This window comes from Eleginops maclovinus, chromosome 23 (genome assembly GCF_036324505.1).
Source record: "Eleginops maclovinus isolate JMC-PN-2008 ecotype Puerto Natales chromosome 23, JC_Emac_rtc_rv5, whole genome shotgun sequence".
NCBI classification, from domain to species: Eukaryota; Metazoa; Chordata; class Actinopteri; order Perciformes; family Eleginopidae; genus Eleginops; species Eleginops maclovinus.
Genome location: NC_086371.1, coordinates 25,528,347 through 25,548,447, shown reverse-complemented (window position 1 = coordinate 25,548,447; position 20,101 = coordinate 25,528,347). Strand labels below are relative to the sequence as shown.

Here is a 20,101-nt window from a genome sequence, read left to right as displayed (position 1 = left end):
CCTTGTCAATCCACTGCGCCATGAGGCTAAGCATGCTCACGGGGCTGACATCTCAACTCCATATATCAGTGGTAAAACTGATTGCGGTGATGTCATGGGCAAGTAACTCATGAATGTGTGTGGCCACAATGTTGTGGATTTCTAGGAGACAGACCTCGGCCAAGTGACGTCGGCTAGGCACTGTATAGCGTGGCTCCATAAACTTCATCAGACTCCGAAACCCCACGTCCTCTACTACGGAGAAAGGTTGATTATCTAGAGTGATGAACTCCATCACCTTGTTCATTATTTGTTTTGCTCTGGCGCTGTCTGGAGCCAGTAGTTTGACTCTCTCAAAGGCCGTGTCAATTAAAGTCTGAGTCTTGCCGATGGTGGCTGTTTTTGCTTTCTTGGCAGCTTCATTTTTCCGTTTGTGGTCAGCTTGCAGGTAATCACTGTACACCGCCGCGTGCCTACTTTTCAAATGTCCAATGAGATTTGATGTGTTAAATGACTTTTTTTTAGTCCCACCTCTTGAAATATCTGTTTTACACGCATTGCAAACTGCATGACGCGGATCTTCCTTTGAGACGGTAAAATATTCCCACACGGTTGCCATCTTCTTTTACCTGACTGAGAAAAGTGCGCGAAAAGAAAGGTTCCTCCCGAGCACAGCGTTCATGCGACATTTAAATCAACATAAACATCGGCAGTGCCGCCGCTCCCATAACGCGCATTACGCGCTGTGCGTAGGGCACCAAGTGTCGAGGGGGCACCACCAAAAATAGCCTAATGAAAAATCGTCATAATAATTATAAGGCCGAAATTATTTCAGTAGACTATAGAAATATGAGGCACTTTTTAGGCATACTACTCAAAGGTACCGATGGTGCCCCCCTCTCCCCTCCCCCCTCCCCTCCCCACTCACACAAACACAAACGAAAACACAATCTGCACAATCTGCGTCCCAAGCGCCCTGTGGGTGCCCTTGCTGTCAGTGGTCTTTTGGATTACTCGACATTTTTGGAAATGAAAAGGCAACAGGAGTCAGGAGCAGAAAAAAGAAAAAAGAGGAAACAGCGAGATGATGCCCGTGCATCACTTGCAGGTAAGTGTCCACGTTTAATCTTTCTTAAATACGGGAAATATGTGCAGCTAGTGTAAAGCTTAGCCTATGCATACACCTTGAACTAGCTGACGTTATTGCTAATGTTAGCAAACTCAAATATGTGTTATAACTTAGGCGCAAGCTAAATTGAGATTTTGCTGTTAAAAATTATAACTGCATTTTGCAAGTAACTGATGCCAGTTAGCCGTTACTTTACTTTAGATATTGAATAGTGACAGTTTATGGTTTATTTTGACGTGACGGTGGCCAATACTTTCTCAGTAACAGTTAGCAGTCATTGCACTAGGTAGGCTAACAATTCTGGCTTCAGACCATTTATCACTGTGTGGCGTGAAATTAATAGTGTTTAGCCAGGCATTTAGAAAAGTTTACATAGCATTTGAGAAAGTATATTTTATTTTGGAGTTTGCAATGCCAATGCATAATAAACCCACGGCCATCTTTAGGATTGTCATTCGGTAGAATTCAGCAAAATAGGCTACAGTCTCACATAAATAAGGTTAGGTGTTCTATGTGCAATGGGACAGAAAAGGGTTCGTGATAATGTGAAGCCTGTAGCTACTGCTACAGCTAGCTTAGCTATATCTGAGAGTGACAGAAGATACATGACTAAATTAACTGGCGTTTTGATTGCATTTATATCATGCAAAGGCATGGACGACATCTGTCGGTGAAATAGAAAAACGTTTTGTAGTAAACAAAATGCCCTCCTAACCATATTGTATTCAATTAAATGTAGAGTTTAATAGTCTTGTGTAAGGTGTATCATTTTGCTTTTATTCCTTTTATTCCTGTTGTTAAGATATAAATATAAAATATCCATTATGAATGATATAAAGCAAACATTATTATTAAATTGTGTACAATATTGCAACTCATTCTATAATGTTTTTATATTAGATTAGATAAGATTGATCAAATAGTTGATATATAAGTAATAAAGGGGGAGAGCTCCTTGGTTGCATGCTTTCAGTTTTAAATCTTTATTTTCTTTTTTGGTATAAGATTCTTTATTTGAATATTTTGTCTCTTTCTATACTGATCTTTTTTCTTCGTATTTCTAAATTAATGCAGGGTCAATGCTGAAATACGTTCAAGCGGGAGCACGAGGCCAAGAAGAGGACACAGATGAGGAAGAACCATCGACAAGTTCACCCAATCAACCCCAGCCAGCAAGCAGGTCTGTACACCCCGCAACAGTACTAAGCCCTGATCAACCACCCTCAACCACCACAGATACACAGCAGATAACCACCACCTCTGAAAGTCCTGTCACTGAGAGTCCGTCAGAAGGTGACAAGGTAGAAACGGGTTTGCCCTCTCCAACTGATCCTGCTCTCTGGCCATTACGGATTTTAGATGCGGATCGTGTTGAGATCGTACGAAGAGGTCCATTTAGAGTCCCATCAGATTTTAATTTTCCAAAGGGACTAGATGGCAGGGCGTTTCATAGTAGCCTGCATTTCAAAACGCTCTCAAATGGAGAGAAAGTCAAGAGAAGTTGGCTTGTTTACTCGAAACAGAACAATGCTGCATTCTGTTTTGCGTGTAAGCTTTTCAGTTTGAAAGCTATAAAGCTCACTGCAGAGGGCAACGGTGACTGGTCCAACATTAACAATAATTTGATAAGTCATGAATGTAGCTCAGACCATGCCCAGTGCATGTTTAAATGGAGAGAACTGGACACACGTTTACAGACAAATACGACAATAGACTACCAGGAACAGACATTGCTGGAGGCAGAAAAAAGAAGGTGGCGAGATGTTCTCAAACGCTTACTGAAAATAACCCTATCTCTTGCCTCAAGGAATTTGTCATTTAGAGGCTCTTCACAGTGTCTGTATGAACCAGACAATGGCAACTTCTTAAAAGAAGTGGAACTTTTAGGCAGTTTTGATCCTGTGATGGAGAACCACCTGACCAAGATAACCGATGAAAGCTCCCGAACACATTATCTTGGTCAGCAGACACAAAATGAGCTGATCCAGATCGTCTCCAACAAAACATTGCAAACAATCCACACACAGATTCAGGAAGCGAAATATTTCTCCATAATTCTTGACTGTACACCTGATATAAGCCACAAGGAGCAAATGTCCCTCATCGTGCGCATTGTTGAATTGGAGCCAAAGCCAAATATCAAGGAGTATTTCCTTGGGTATATGGAGGTGGTTGAAACAACTGGCCTGAACCTGTCTACTGTCCTTTTAGACAAATTAAAGGAACTCGACATTCCATTTGATGATTGCCGCGGACAGGCCTACGACAATGGTGCGAACATGAAGGGGAAAAAGCAAGGAGTTCAGGCCCGACTGCTACAGTTGAATTCGAGGGCGTTGTTTGTTCCTTGCGCAGCTCATTCTATGAACCTTGTCATAGCTGATGCTGCGAAGTCATCCAGGGATGCCACTGGCTTTTTTGGCTATTTGCAGAAGCTATTTTGTTTCTTCTCAGGAGCTACAAAGCGGTGGAGCATCTTGACAAAACACATCAACCTAACTGTGAAATCATGGAGTGATGTGAGGTGGGAGAGCAGGCTTAGGAGTGTCACAGCTGTCAGAAGTCAAATCAAAGAAATCCAAAATGCGCTCATCGAGGCTAGGGAAACTGTCAATGACTCTGTTGCAAAAATAGAGGCTCAAGCCCTGGCAGAAGAAGTGGCCTCTTTCAGATTTCTGATCTGTTCTGTTGTCTGGTGTGAAATTCTTACAACCACTAACCAGGTAAACAAGCTCCTGCAGACAAGTTCAATGCAGCTTGACATTGCCGTCGGGCTCATTGACAATGCCAAAACCTCCCTCTCCAGATACAGGCACTCTGGGTTTGCTCAGGCAGTGTCAACTGCCAAGGACCTTTGCGAGGCGATGAACATAGAGCCAGAGCTCAAGGAGAAAAGGCTCAGGAACACAAGAAAGCAGTTTGCATATGAGGCTGCAGACGAGCCCTTCAGTGATGCCCTCAAAAGGCTTGAGGTATCCTTTTTCAACAGTGTTGTGGACTCCGCTTTGATGTCACTGCAGGAGCGTTTTGAGACCATGACCCAGGTCAGAGACAAATTTGGAGTGCTGCTTGATTTCAGCAGAGTGCACGGAATGTCCAAGGAGAACCTGCAAAAAAACTGCATCGAAGTGCAGAAGACACTGACTGAGAAAGGAAATTCGGATATTGATGGACTTGAGATGGTTCAGGAAATCATCAACCTTCCTCAACTGCCACCACAAACAACTGCCTTGGAGTTGCTCTCATTTCTCCATGAGAATCGCCTTCAAGAGGTGTATCCAAATCTCTGGGTTGCTCTTCGAATCGCATTGACTCTCCCTGTTACAGTTGCCTCTGCTGAGCGAAGTTTTTCGAAACTGAAGCTCATCAAAACTTACTTACGTTCAACAATGGGGCAGGAACGTCTAAGTGGTCTTGCTGTCATCAGCATTAATGGTGAAGTGGCTCAGAGGCTGTCCTATGATGACCTAATTAATGACTTTGCAGCGAGGCGTGTTCCTCTATAGAGTCTTTATAGAGAAATGCTTGATTGTTAAAGAATAGCATTATGCTCTCTCAAAAAGGATGTCCTTGATTTATTTTGATAACACTTTTTTTGCACTTTACTTGAATGTGTTTTAGCTGTTCTACAAAGCCTTACTGTTTACAAAGTAAGTAAAGTTGTGACTTTTCGTCCTCTAAATCTTTGTTTTATTTAAGATTTTATTGATTGTACTTATTGATGTTATTTAGTGTAATTTATTCAAAGTTACTGAAGGAAAGTTTGCACTTTCAAATGTCAAAAGTTTGTTGTTTTGCTGTGTGTTTGCTGCTGCTATTGTTTTATATGTTTGGTAATAAAAAAGTTAAACTTTTCCGCGAATGTTTTTTTATTGGGGGGGGGGGGGGAGGGCATCATGAAGGAATTATGCTTAGGGCACCAAAATGGCTAGCAGCGGCACTGAACATCGGCCACTGCCATCGGTGAATGTCATCTTTTTTTGCCGATGGCCGATGGCAGTTAACGAGCCAAACATCGGCCGATTCCGATATTCGGCCGGTGCATCGGTGCATCCCTACTTAAAACCCATTTCGATCTTGATTTACCCAGGGGCATTGTACCTTTTTGAGCTGTTGCATATCTGAGCTGTGTCTTGTTATCCATCATCTGAAGGAGTTCTTGGAGTTGACAGTAGAGACGGATTCGGAGCAGCCCCTCCCCCCTCCTAAGGAAATAGCCAGGAAGCTGAGGGCACAGGCCATCCAGGCTGTCCAATCATGGCAGGCCTCCTATGGGACAGCCTATAAGAAGTTAGCATTAGGCTTCCACTTCCTCAAACAGGTGAAGAAGGTGAGTGGATCGATTTTAATTTTTGTTGGTTTTTTGTAGTCACTCTATGACTTTAGGATCTAAAAACATGTAATATAGCTTATACATCTGTTTGTTGTGCCACATGCAAAGAAATGAATAGAACAAGAACTACACAGACATTTGAAAACGGGGCAACAGCAGCTCAGTCTCCAGAGACATGACCTGGGAACTGGAGGGTGGGTGGTTCAAGTCCAAGAACAAAGACATCAGTATGAATTAAACGGGCTTAGCACACTCCACCTGGTGGTCCAAATGAATAAAACCGTCAAATTGAAAGCTATTTGCAGCAAATTCAGTTATTTTTTATGCTTAATTGATCATTTCAGCCTCACAGCCAACCATCACACCCCTGCCCGTATTGGAATGACCTCTCTAAAGCCAGAGGATATCTACCAACGGGTCACAGTGCATCAGCCTAATGCAGCACAAGGCCATAATAGATTGTCGCTGAGGTAATAATAATAATAATACTAATACTAATAATAATAATAATAATACATGTTATTTACGCACTTTTCCTGGTGCTCAAAATGCTATACAAGCAAGTAAAGAACAATATCAGCATCAGGACCAGCAGACCTAACAAACTGATTACGAAAGCTGGCTCTGTCGTCGGCGTCAACCTGGACGATTTTGAGGCTGTGGTGGAGAGCAGGACACTCAACAGTGCCCCTCCACCAGCGGAGCCCCTTCTCCAACAGACTGCTAATGTAATATTCCATTCCTTACACGCTTAATGGAAATAATATCCTGCCATACAGCTCCGGGAAAATTGAGGAGACCACTCCACATGTTTTATCTTTATCTCTACATGTATGGCAGCCATTCCAGTGTCTGTTGAATTCCAACACAGAGAACAATTGTTAGTAGTTTATAGAATACAATAAGAAAAAGAAGAGAATAATTTAACTCAAAGACATACCTATAAATAACTAAACAAGTGGAACTGATAATGCTGAAGTGGTCTCTTATTTTTTCCTGCGGCTGTATACTGGGTTAACTGAACAGTGGCCCATCAATGTTGTTTTAATTGTCAGATATTTTTTGTAATCTTTGTGCTCATCTGTATATGTTCTTCTCTCTAATGCCGGTTTATTTCTATTTCTATTTTGAGATGTTTATATTTTAGAATTTATACTCTTCATTTCTTATTATGTGCCGTACTTGCTTTACATGCTGCTGCAATGAAAACATTTCCCAATTTGGGATCAATGAAGTACATCTTATCTTATCTTTTCTTAAAGGTTTCCTATTAAACTATATTTGAACAATATATTGTATTGTATCTATACAAAACTTGTCTCTGAAGCGCTTTGCTTAAAATATCAAACAGATCCCCAGCTAAACGCTGCCGTGATGAAACGCCACGTTATGTTCCAAACCACATCCAGCATTATTTCTGAAACACTTCTCAATGTTTACCACTAGAACAGAGACTTTATATGTATTATATATACAGCAACTCTAAGTCCCTCCTGCTGACATCCTGCTGAACACACACACACACAGCTGGGGAGGGGATTCAGCTCGCGACTGTATATGGGGGACGAAAGGTTGGGACGTGTCACGGGGGCGGGACGTTACCAGGAGGTTAATGTAAAGCCAGCTAACATTTTGGTTATGATGTCATATCGGCAGCAAATCTGGATCAGCTTGTTTGTACCCCCGTTTTTAGAGATGAGGGTAGGAGGAAAAGAGAGAGGGTTGTATTGCCTGACACTTTGTGAGTCTCCTTACACACCAGGGACACACATTTATGTATAAAAGACATCAGAAAGTTCATTTAGCATAATATGGGACCTTTAATGCAGCAGTACATTTTTCCCACTCCCCGATCAGCTGACCAGTCATCAGTGAGCAAAGGTCCCTTGTTGATGATCTGCTGTGAGATCCAGCTGTGAGTAAAGTGAGCCGTCTGTCTCCTCAGGTGGACTTCCAGGACGCTGAGGCCCGGACGGTGGCCGAGAGGACGAGGGAGGAGGAGAGGCGGAGGAAAATGGAGAAGATCTACAAGGAGAGAGTGGAGGCAGCCTCCAATGACATGGAGGGTAAAGACCCCCCCCCCCCTCCGTGATGATAGAGAATCTTTTCTGCAGTCATTTCCCTATACTAACGTTATGTTTCTCTGTCAGAGTCGTATCTGGAAATCCAGGCCACGCTGACAGAGATGGAGTCCTGTATGAGCCTGCTCATCCCAGGGTTCCACCTCACAGACAGCCAGACGACCAATAGCAGCCATCCAAACTCCCAGCCAGCCAATGAACTGTCCTCAGTGGATGAAGAGCCCTGCTGCAGCAAAGAACTGCAGGAGGACCGGACAGAGGAGGAGGAAGTCAAAAGCAAAGAAGAGGGAAAGATCGGAGACATAAAGGAGGAGAAGGGTTTAGAGAGGAGGGGGGTGGATGAGCAGGAGGAAGAAGAAGAGGAGGAGGAGGAGAGTGGTGAGGAGGAGGAGAGTGGTGAGGAGGAGGAGGGGGGGGAGGAGCCTCCTAATCAAGACACATTTATCCGGAGCTCTGGGCTTATTTCTCATTCCTACAACCTGGACCTGAACCTCAGCCCTGGTGGGTACACACACACACACACACACACACACACACACACACACACACACACACACACACACACACACACACACACACACACACACACACACACACACACACACACACACACACACACACACACACACACACACACACACACACACACACATTATAATACTGGCTGTCAATCAACATTTTAAAACTTTTTTCTTTACCGTGAGTTTTTATGTGTCTAACATTGTGAGTTTTTGGTCTGGAAATATTGTCGTTTTATGTCCTCTTTCTACTCTCAAAAATATTATTAGAATGTAACATGAGAACTCTATATATTATGATAAAATTACAATCTTGTATTCTCCATGTTTTTCTTTCTCTTTCCCAGGTCTTCACGTCAGGGAGACGGAGGATAATGAGGCCGTGGTTTCCACGGTGATAGACCTCCATCGACTGATAATGAGCAAACACCTCCCAGCTGTGCAGGGCTGGGTTCAGGTCAGTACACACACACACACACACACACACACACACACACACACACACACACACACACACACACACACACACACACTTACTCAGGTGGGTGAAGTATTCAGATGCTTTACCTCAGTAAAAGTACACACACATTGCTATCACAATACTAAATTACAAGTAAAAGTCCTGCATTCAAAATCCTATTTAAAGAAAAGTACAAAAGTATTATCAGCAAACAGTTCTCAAAGTATAACAAGTACAAATACATCGTCGTTCAGAAGAATGGCCTTTATGTGTTTATAATGATATTTATATATGTGACAATTCAAGACATCAGGTAGCATTTACTGTGTTAGATAAACAAAGTTCTGACGACTTTTTAAAAATATTTAAATAATTTGACTCCTTTGTGACTTAAAGAGTTATTCCACTACTTACATGATTAGAGATGCATTAATGTCAGTAACTAAAGATGTTTGAGAAATGAAATGGAGTAAAATTAGATGTCTTCTCTTTTAATTGTAGTGAAGTAGAGGTATAGAATAGCATTAAATGTAAAACTCAGTACATGAGTACTGTAACTTCCCACCTCTGGTAATAACTGATCACCGTTACTACTACTAAGTCACTAATGCTGCCATTATATGACTCCTTGTTCTCAGTGGTGGACTGTAGCTAAGTCCATTTACCCAACTACATTACTTATAATTAATTTCAAACTAACAATGTGCTATATTTGATTATTTCTATTTTATTCTACTTTATACTTCTATTACTCAACAGTTAAGAGGCACTTATCTACGTCTTACTGCAGTACATTTTTCTGACAGCTTTAGTAACTCAAAAGATTCAGATAAATAAAACAAATTATAATCAGCAAGTCATTTATCATGCTTTATTTATAACAGGTTAGAATCAACTGTTGTTCACACGCTACCCAGCGTTAGAGAAACATTCAGTGAAGTGGAGTATGAGTTATAACTCTACATTTCTGAAGATAAATATCTTAACATGTTGTACTTAAAGTATATAATAAAGATAATACTTTTACAATTGTATTTCGATGCAGGACTGTCATTTTTTGTGAGTATTCCTACACTGGTATTAATACTTTTACTGTGTGTGGTGTGGTGTGGTGTGGTGTGTGCAGGTCTTCACTAAGGCCTATGCTGAGCAGCGGCTCCTGCAGAGGGCTCTGGATCTGAAGAGGAGTTTGGAGGCAGCGCTGCAGAAACACAAAGAGCTCCACATCGACTACAAGACCAGACACCGCAGAGTGGTGAGTCCCTGCTGCGTCTCCACTGGGAGTGAGGACATCCCATAAGGTCCTTAGAACGGCCAGGTATTTAACCCACTGGGACATGCCCTGTTTTCTATCCTGGTTACAATAGTGGAAAGATCAGAACAAAGAGTCTACACATTTTCCATCGCGAGAGAAAACCCACTACAGCTAATGCAATAAAATAAAATCTAAATAATGAATGAACTCAAAAAAACGTACAAAGGTTTGGCTCCTCAATCTTATATACCTGCAGGATTCTGGCTTTTTGAGTTTGTGTGGTTGAATGCACTTCTTTAAGAGACGGATAAGAGCATCAGCTGAGCAGAAATGTAATGGCAAATTGAGGAGAAGGTGGCTAGTGAAAACCTGTAGGGCATTTTTTATCTCCCTAAAGTCAGATCTTCTTCAGAGGGGAGAAAAAGTGTGAAGGGGTATTGTTAATTTTCCTTTGAAGGTCCCCTATTTTGCAAAATGAACTTTTTGCTGTCTTTATACATAAATATGTGTCCCTGGTGTGTAAGGAGACTCAGACAGGCAATTACAACCCTCTCTCTTTTCCTCCTTACCCACCTCTCTAAAAACAGGGGTACAAACGAGCTGATCCAGATTTGCTTTGGTTTTGACATCATAACGGAAATATGGGCTGGCTTTACATTGAACTCATGGCAACGTCCCGCCCCGTGACACGTCCCAACCTTTTGTCCCCCATATACAGTCGCGAGCTGAATCCCCTCCCCAGCTGGTGTGTGTGTGTGTTCAGCAGGATGTATGCAGGAGGGACTTAGAGTTGCTGTATATATAATACATATAATGTCTCTGTTCTAGTGGTAAACATTGAGAAGTGTTTCAGAAATAATGCTGGATGTGGTTTGGAACATAATGTGGCGTTTCATCACGGCAGCGTTTAGCTGGGGATCTGTTTGATATTTTAAGCAAAGCGCTTCAGAGACAAGTTTTGTATAGATACAATCAGACATTCCGTTGTCCGGTAATTACCGGACATTGGCCGGGAAAAAAAATAAATGTCCGAGAAAATGAAATCTCACCGGTCAAAGTGTCCGTTTGAAATTGACTAATAATCCCTCTATCTAACTCAATTTGATTTTCAGAATAATACTACCATTTAGTCTAATGTAGTAACACAGTAGCCTATTAGAATAAAATAATTTAACCTAACAGGCCTACAAATACATCGGAAGGTGTATGGCGTGTGATTGGCCCACGAGCGTTTGCGTGCAGCAAAGATTCTACCGCGAAAAGCGTAAACATGACAACCACTTTGTTTATTGAATGCGGCTAGCGTCTTCTGCTAACAAACAAATAGGCTACGTCGGCTATTGTTAAAATATGGCCGGTCCCAGGCAGAGTAGCCTTAAAAGTTTTTTTCTGAAAGATGCGACGACTCCAGATGCGACTCACAAGAGAGGTGCTGCTGCTGCTGCTGCTGCTGATGATGACCGGTCTGTGCCTGTGCCAGATGTGCCGATTCCGCCTCCAGAGAAAAGGCAAAAGTCTCGGGTGTTTCGTTCGTGGAATATTTGACCGTGGTGTTATCAAAATGTCCGGAAGGTGAAACCTCGGCCGGTCACTTTGACCGGCAGATTTTTTTTCTAACGGAAACCCTGGATACAATACAATATATTGTTCAAATATAGTTTAATAGGAAACCTTTAAGAAAAGATAAGATAAGATGTACTTCATTGATCCCAAATTGGGAAATGTTTTCATTGCAGCAGCATGTAAAGCAAGTAGGCACATAATAAGAAATGAAGAGTATAAATTCTAAAATATAAACATCTCAAAATAGAAATAGAAATAAACCGGCATTAGAGAGAAGAACATATACAGATGAGCACAAAGATTACAAAAAATATCTGACAATTAAAACAACATTGATGGGCCACTGTTCAGTTAACCCAGTATACAGCCGCAGGAAAAAATAAGAGACCACTTCAGCATTATCAGTTCCACTTGTTTAGTTATTTATAGGTATGTCTTTGAGTTAAATTATTCTCTTCTTTTTCTTATTGTATTCTATAAACTACTAACAATTGTTCTCTGTGTTGGAATTCAACAGACACTGGAATGGCTGCCATACATGTAGAGATAAAGATAAAACATGTGGAGTGGTCTCCTCAATTTTCCCGGAGCTGTATGGCAGGATATTATTTCCATTAAGCGTGTAAGGAATGGAATATTACATTAGCAGTCTGTTGGAGAAGGGGCTCCGCTGGTGGAGGGGCACTGTTGAGTGTCCTGCTCTCCACCACAGCCTCAAAATCGTCCAGGTTGACGCCGACGACAGAGCCAGCTTTCGTAATCAGTTTGTTAGGTCTGCTGGTCCTGATGCTGATATTGTTCTTTACTTGCTTGTATAGCATTTTGAGCACCAGGAAAAGTGCGTAAATAACATGTATTATTATTATTATTATTATTAGTATTATTATTATTATTACCTCAGTGACAATCTATTATGGCCTTGTGCTGCATTAGGCTGATGCACTGTGACCCGTTGGTAGATAGAGTAGTTAGAGAGGTCATTCCAATACGGGCAGGGGTGTGATGGTTGGCTGTGAGGCTGAAATGATCAATTAAGCATAAAAAATAACTGAATTTGCTGCAAATAGCTTTCAATTTGACGGTTTTATTCATTTGGACCACCAGGTGGAGTGTGCTAAGCCCGTTTAATTCATACTGATGTCTTTGTTCTTGGACTTGAACCACCCACCCTCCAGTTCCCAGGTCATGTCTCTGGAGACTGAGCTGCTGTTGCCCCGTTTTCAACTGTCTGTGTAGTTCTTGTTCTATTAATTTCATTGCATGTGGCACAACAAACAGATGTATAAGCTATATTACATGTTTTTAGATCCTAAAGTCATAGAGTGACTACAAAAAACCAACAAAAATTAAAATCGATCCACTCACCTTCTTCACCTGTTTGTGGAAGTGGAAGCCTAAGGCTCACAAAGTGTCAGGAAATACAACCCTCTCTCTTCTCCTACAAACGAGCTGATCCAGATTTGCTTTCCTTATGAAGTAATAACGAAAATGACGGCTGGCTCCTGGCAACGTCCCACCCACGTCCCATATACAGTTGGCAAGCTGAAACTACTGTGTTTTGGAAGTATTATGGTCTGTGTTCACCTTAGCAGAGGTAACACTGTACTGAAAGATCTACTTTATCCCCGTGTGGAAATTTCGAGAATTCTGCATTTGACCCATCCTAGTGTTAGGAGCAGTGGGCTGCCACATGTACGGTACCCGGGGAGCAGTGTAGGGAACGATGCCTTGCTCAGGGACACCTGCACTTGGTCTTTCGGGGACTTGATCTGGTGACCTTCCAGTTCCCAGTCCAAATACAGTATAATAGGAGACCTTTAAAACAAGGTGTTACAGATAAACTACTTCAAACAGATGAGACGTTCTATTTCAGAGCTAAGGTTAGCTGATAGCTTCTTGTGTTACATTATCCCCGCACTCAGTGATGATGGGAAAACATCAAAAATAAATGATGGCACACTTAAACATACATACCTTTGACAAGCGTACCGGCAGATGATTTAGCAATACATATTTATCTACAGTGTTTTGTTACGAAAGAGCACGGCCAGCAGAGGGCGGCATGCTACTGCAAATGAAGTGAAACCACATCAGCGCTACACACACTAAACACACTACACACAGGCCACATGGAGCCCTAGACAGGTGGGATGTCATGAGGAAGAACAGATGCAGAAGAGTGATGAGCCTGAATGAAAATAAGTCAGAGCACCAACAAAAAGCTCTCCACAGCAGGGATGTTTAATGCAAAACACATACGAAAACAGTGCTTCTACTACTTCGATTGGTATTTTGAGAAAGACACTTGGTGTAAATCCTGCATCACATCATTTCTATCTCTCAAACCTTAATTGTCATGGCCTCACCTCAACATTTTATTCTTTTTAAATGACATTTAGAGACTTTAGAGTCCAAATTGAACTCTCTTAGGTTCAGAGTTTGCAAACCAAGGGGTGTTTCTAACCCTAAAGCTTGCAGGTGATCACCCACAACCAGCTGGGCATGTGCACACCCGGCAGTGTTGACGGTCATCACTAGTATGTCATAAACACACTCTGTCAAATGAGCACAGCAAGGGTCTCAGCAGCACCATCTAGTGGCTGTAGAAAGGACTGCAGCTTCAGATGCTCGTCACCACGCCGAGATGATGAGTTTTTAGAAAAAGCCAGGCTTTTAACTGTGGAAAAAACAAAGTCCAATCATGGATGACCTGCCAGCAGACACACCTTGAAATACAGCCCAGTTCCCTTTCCTATTACTTTTTCAGGAAGAAATGAATTAAAACCAAAATAGAAAGTCTTTGTTGGCTTCAGACACAACATGGATAAAAAACATAATGCTAGCCTGTTAAATGAACAAATGGTATACTTTATCCGGCCCTTTTCCTGATGAGATGTACACCCTCTGTTATTCTGCCTTCATTTGCATGCCTCTCAAAGTGTTCTCGTGCTGTTTTTTGTTTTCAAATGTCTCTTTGCATTCCTGCGGGCTCCCAGGGGGGAAGCACCACGATAGAGAGCGGGAGGACGGAAATATGAATAGAGAGGTGAGATAGCGAAGCGCAGCCATAATGCATAAAGCATCAGAGACAGAGAGTAGAAATTGGGAAGCAAGGGGGAAGTTGTACCCATTCATTCCCTTCAGCGGCACTAATGTGCCCCAGGGCTGACAACTGATACGTCTGTCTGGCTCCTCTGTATTCACGCTCAGCATCGCCGTTCTGCTGCACATCCAGCCGCCACAAGCTGTCGTCTGAGAGCCTGGAAGCTTTCCTCTCGAACTAACTGCAGATTTTTTAATTGCTCTGTGTCTCAGAGATGGGGTAACCCTAACCTGCAGTGCTGAGACAGAAACAGGAGAATAGAAGAGAGAAATGAACAGCCGGCTGCAGATCAGGTTTTAAAGGTCCAATGAATGCTATATGCGTTTGAAAAAAGGCATAAAAGTACATATATTTGTTTTGGTTAAATAAAAAGGCCCCAACTTCTGTATTTGGCACTTACAAATGAGCAGACGGTGTCCACTAGTGGAAACCTGTAGGCATTTATCCTCTTCCTAAAGTCATATCTACAGCAGAGTGGACAGAGCTTGACATTTGGAGGCGTTCCTCTCACACTAACTGCTCATCTGAGGGTTTAGTTGCTCTGTGTCTCAGAGACGGGCTAACCCAAACACATACTTGAGAGAAAGAAGAAAAGGAACAGCATGCTGCAGATTCAGGGTTTAAAGGTCCACGGAATGCTTTATGCGTTGGAAAAAAGGCATTTAAGTAAACAAATAATAATAAATGAATTTAAAAAATCTCCCAACTTCTGTGTGTGGCAATTACAAATATTTTTCTGATTAAAAGCTTCTGTACCTGCAGGATTCTGGCTTTTTGAGATTGTGTGGTTGACTTGCAACAATAGCATCAGCTGATGAAGAGATTGAATGACAAATTGAGGAGGTGTCCACCTGTAGGAATGTGATATCTTCATAAAGTCTACAGCAGAGTGGAGAGAGCCTGCCATTTAGAAGCGTTCCTCTCAGAGTAACTGCTGATTGGAGAGCTTTAATTGCTCTGTGTCTCAGGGACGGGTTAACCCTAACACACCTGCAGTGCTGAGAGACAAGAGAATAGAAAAGAGAAAGGAACAGCAGGCTGCAGATTTAGGTTTTAAAGATCCAATGAATGCTTTGTGCGTTTGAAAAAAACACATAAAAGTTGTATAGTGTGAATCCATCTTTAGCAGAAGAGAGCGTGGGAGTGACAGTGACAGAGCGCCGGGCGTCTCGCTCCGCCTGCTTATCACTGTCAGGGAGCAGTCTGCTGCACCAGCAGCCCAGCCCCGCGATAACCACACAACTTACAGCCCCTTTATCATAATTAGCTTTTCCTTTTTAGCCTTAAAAGGCCTTCCATTACCGGGTCCTTCTCTATCGGCCCGCTGACACGCCGCACGATTGCTTTCTCTCTCAGCAGGCCTCTCAATACAGTCTCCCATAGCGGGGAGCCGGGGAGAGAAGAGGGTGCCATGGAGGCAGATAGAGAGGCTTGTTTATTCCATAAGACAATGAGACGGACTGGAGACACATCTGCATCGTGCCGAAGGAATACTGTTGGAAATAGAGATGCACATGTCATGTTTCAGGGCTGACGGCTCTGAGGAGTGGAATATTAGAGTTTCACAAAGCTAAGAACAAGAAAACATACTCTATTCATCAAATGTTCACTTTGTAAATATTTTAGATCACGTACGTAGGTCCGAAATACACTCAAACACCCACAGGAGCTTCCGTGGGTAGGGTTACCGCTCTGTACATGTTCCGAATGGGATTTGAACCAGGGACACTCCAATTCCCAAATCAAGTCCTTACATACTGCCCTCTAGAGTAACATCACATATAACATTTGAATTTTTATATTCTTAGTTCCAATTAGTGTGCTCATGCTAATTTAGCTTGCAGTTGGTCCAATTAGCTAGATAGAGACTTTTATTTCCTTAATTGTTAGTTTTTACCCAAGGTAGGGGTGAAGCCAATGCGACAACAGGAAATTTAGTGTCTGATCAGTGTTCAGCACAATATCTGTTAAAGGTGAAATATGTGTTCAAATGTTATTTTGGTTGGAGAATTGTGGAGCTTGAATTCTAATCAATTTAACCAAATGTATTTGTTCGGTACAGATTCTCGTAAAAAGTCACAATAGAACAATTGTATATTTATAATGATAATTAGTGTAACAATGCAAAGATAATCAATTCCCCAATATGTATCATCTTATCCAAATTGAAATATCAGTAAAAAAAAATCACAATTTCCTCCCCAAATCATGCAGCCATTCATCGTTCTCTCCAGCTTCAGAGACAGGGCTGTAGGAGGTGGTATTATGCTCTGGTAAGCCCCCCCTCTGGAGACAGTGTTCTGAGAAAGTGTGAGGTGAAAGCAGCCGGCACTGGCCTCTGGAGAGTTGAGCGATCTGGATCTATATCCTCTCTTTGGTCTAGTTTTACCTCCAGAACTTTTCAGGTCACTTCAATTAGGAATAAAGAAGCCTGACTTTTCCTCTGTTGATACTGATTCTCTACTCAGGGCATCTATTGAGGTTGAGCACTCATTTGACACCAGAGGCCTGTACCACGAAGCAGGATTTGGGGTTACCGAGGTAACCTCAGGGTTAAATCTGGGTTTTCGTTCCTACGACGGTGGTTCACTTCTTACCGGGGTAGATCTCCATGCTCAGGAGCAGGTTATGTTCCAGATAAGAGATCAACTCAGTGAAAGCCCCGCCTGATGACCAATCAGAGCTCTGTGTGCGGAGTTTAAAGCTATGAGTCAAACTACAGGATAATGGAAATACAGTTTAAACTGCAGTATGCAGGAGAGACGGATGGCAAACTCGTCGACTATGTGAACATGAAAAGGAATAGAATCACTGCCCACCTTCAGAGCAATTAGACTATCACTACATTTGCGGCAAGAAAGCTTACTTAAATAGGCCTATCTGCCACAAATGTAGTAACCAGAGCAAAGTAACTCAGAGAATTGCGTACAGTCCGCGGTACTATACAGACGTGGATGTGTCGCATTTATCATTCAAATCACTTCATATCACATCATAACATATATCTCCTTATCTGTGTCAGCTCCTCGAGCCGTATCAGGCCGTGCAACACAGTGCCGCATACTTTATGCAAAACAACACATTAAGGTGACCAAACACTCAAGTGTAATTCTCCTTTCCCGAGAAAGAAGACTGGCTAATCACAGCGGCGCCAACAACAGACTCCGACAAAGCTCCGACACTTTCATGACAGCGCTCTATTGACTGTGTCTCAGATTTTCGTACTTTTAACTCTGTCGTTTGTGGACTATAAGAAAGATATGGTTAAATGTTGTGGCTGGGGCACTTGTAAGACTGATAGTCGTTACCCAGAGAGGTTGGAGGGGGGTGTGCGTTTCTTCCCCTTCCCCAAACCAAAATCAAAGCCTGACAAGTGTCGCCTGTGGATTAAACTTTGTGGACGTCCTCACTCTCAGCTGAACCCCTCAAGGATCGACCGGCACACTTTTGTGTGTTCTAATGTAAGACTTTTGTCTTTAACCCTACAGTTAAGTTAAACTCTTCGGTATTCTGTGATCTCAATCTTTACATTTGGTTGTTGTATTGGCAGAAGATGGGTCGCGTTTTTCTGTCTGTCTTGGCCCTGTCCACAACGATTGCTGTCTCGGGCTGTGGTGTTACTTTGACACCTCTGGGTTTATGCCACTGTTGTGCTAAGCTTGTGGAGGACTGTAGTTCTAGGCCTACAGACATGTTGGCGTTTTGTTTTCTTACAGAGGTGCAGGGTATGGATAAGCCCGATGATGTGGGCGCAGAACCCTGTGGAGCTAATGAAAGATCACCTCGTTAATTACAGCTAGCCTGCTAACGTTGCCTGTTATGGTTATGATACGCTAGCATATAAGGCTATATGTTATACGTGCTTTGTGTTTATGCTTTATAATAACGATGATAATAGTGAATATAGACCTACCCAGCTTTACAGGAACAGTGTTGCTCGTTGACATCATTTCTGCCAGCCTCCGTCTGGATCATCAGCTGATGTGGCAACTCACTTTTTGATTGTGATTTATTCGCTTTTGCCTCTATTTTGATCGCGTTATGCTCATTTTTTGTTACCTTGATGTATGTAAACCTCAAAGGCATACTGTAAACCTCTCTGTATACTTCGGTCAGAAACAGCATTTGCTGCTTTGTAAAAGCCGGACAGCAGTTCAGCTGGAAGAGCTGTCAAAAACACCATGTTGAAAGTATGTTTGTCGGACTTAGCAACAATAACCAAGGGGGGCGGGGCTTAGCGAAAGGTCAATTAAAGTGTCAGATCCATTCGTGTCTTTGATGGGGGGGACAGTGATATTATATACCTGTTAATTTACGCATTCAAACTGTCGGTAGTTTTTTACCAGCTGTTCTTCCTGCACCTCCAGCTGCACCTATGTTGGTTTGATCCTGGATCAAGTGTTTAATTCATGGATTTTAATGTTTAACTTCTTATTTGTCTAACATGATAGTTGACTTTTCATTCATGACGTATGACGCTCCGCTTTCACTACGCTTCTCCGGGTTTGTGATTGGTCAAATGTTGCTAACCCCGGCCTTTTCACGTGAACGCGCTCATAGCCGGACAGAGAAACCCTGGGTTGACTTACCGAGTTGATAACCAGTGTAGTAGGATCGAATAGCGAGATTGCGTTTCTTAGGTTTAGGTAAGCCAGGGAACTCAAACATATCCAGGGTATGTTGAACTGGCTTCGTGGTACAGGCCTCAGTAGTCTCTTTTTATAACCTGTCTATTGTTCTCCCTATAGCTGATACAAGCTGATGGAGAAACAGTTTACTGCGTACAGTGTCAGTTTAAATGTGAAGAGCAGGAAAATAAGTTTAAGTTTGTAGGTTACACACTTTGCCATATAGTGATGCTGTGATGATGTATTTTTGTAGGGCAAGCTAGCATTACTGTAAGTTAGTATTGTAAGGATACAAAAAGCAATGGGATTTTCCTTCGGATTTCGGAATATTGTAGAAAATAAGATCTTTGGCAAACACACATTTATAATAATCATATGGTTGAAGAGGATAATCTCCATATATTATCACCTGTAATACCACAAGCGCAGGCAGACACAAGTGGCTTTTTCATTATGGGTTTATTCCACCGTTAAATATAAATATAAACAAACAGTCTGAATGAATAAACATAGGACCATGTTAATAACATGCACAGCAGGGGAGATTACTTTCAGCAAAGATATAAACTGTAAAATAAATACAACATACCTCGTTGGCTGCATGCTCTGAAACAGACGGAAGTATTCCTGAATCCTTGTAACTTCATTAGCATAAAATGTAACTTAAGCTGACGGAGCTGAGTGTCAGTGCATCTAATTTATTACTGTCTCTTTTTTGTTTATCTCACACGAGGACAGCACGAGACGTAATCTTGTATTTCAAAAATTAAATCTTAATCTTAAATACATTAAATATTTTAACAAGAAATGATTAACCTTAGACAAATACAATTTACAATTAAATGTTTACCATGTTAAGAGGATACACTTACATCACCGATTTTTGAAGCGTTAACGCTGTCGCCCGAAGTAAAAAGCTAACGTTAGGCTATAAACAAACTACATCACTGTTGCATGACTTTGCACTACCAATGCTAAGCTAAAGGCGGCTAATGTTGGGCGTAATGTTGTTAGCGGTCTCACTGCTGTTTTGATGATACATAAAAGTTCAG

The 20,101-nt window shown here is 42.0% G+C and overlaps 1 protein-coding gene and 1 long non-coding RNA gene across 5 annotated transcripts in view; both read left to right on the top strand.

Moving 5' to 3' along the window:
• uvssa (UV-stimulated scaffold protein A) overlaps positions 1-20,101 on the top strand; it is a 64,596-nt gene that overhangs the window by 3,343 nt on the left and 41,152 nt on the right. For all 4 annotated transcript variants that reach the window (XR_010165130.1, XM_063876288.1, XM_063876286.1 and 1 more), the window contains exons 4-8: positions 5,262-5,438; positions 7,387-7,507; positions 7,592-8,023; positions 8,388-8,497; positions 9,627-9,755. Coding sequence is in view for 3 of the 4 variants with exons in the window: in XM_063876288.1 (XP_063732358.1) it covers positions 5,262-5,438; positions 7,387-7,507; positions 7,592-8,023; positions 8,388-8,497; positions 9,627-9,755 (969 nt within the window). In the remaining variant the exon portion in view is untranslated. The remainder of the gene's footprint in view (positions 1-5,261; positions 5,439-7,386; positions 7,508-7,591; positions 8,024-8,387; positions 8,498-9,626; positions 9,756-20,101) is intronic.
• LOC134859659 (uncharacterized) lies at positions 131-4,962 on the top strand. The gene is made up of 2 exons (XR_010165131.1): positions 131-1,087; positions 2,183-4,962. It is a non-coding gene; the product is annotated as an uncharacterized LOC134859659 (long non-coding RNA).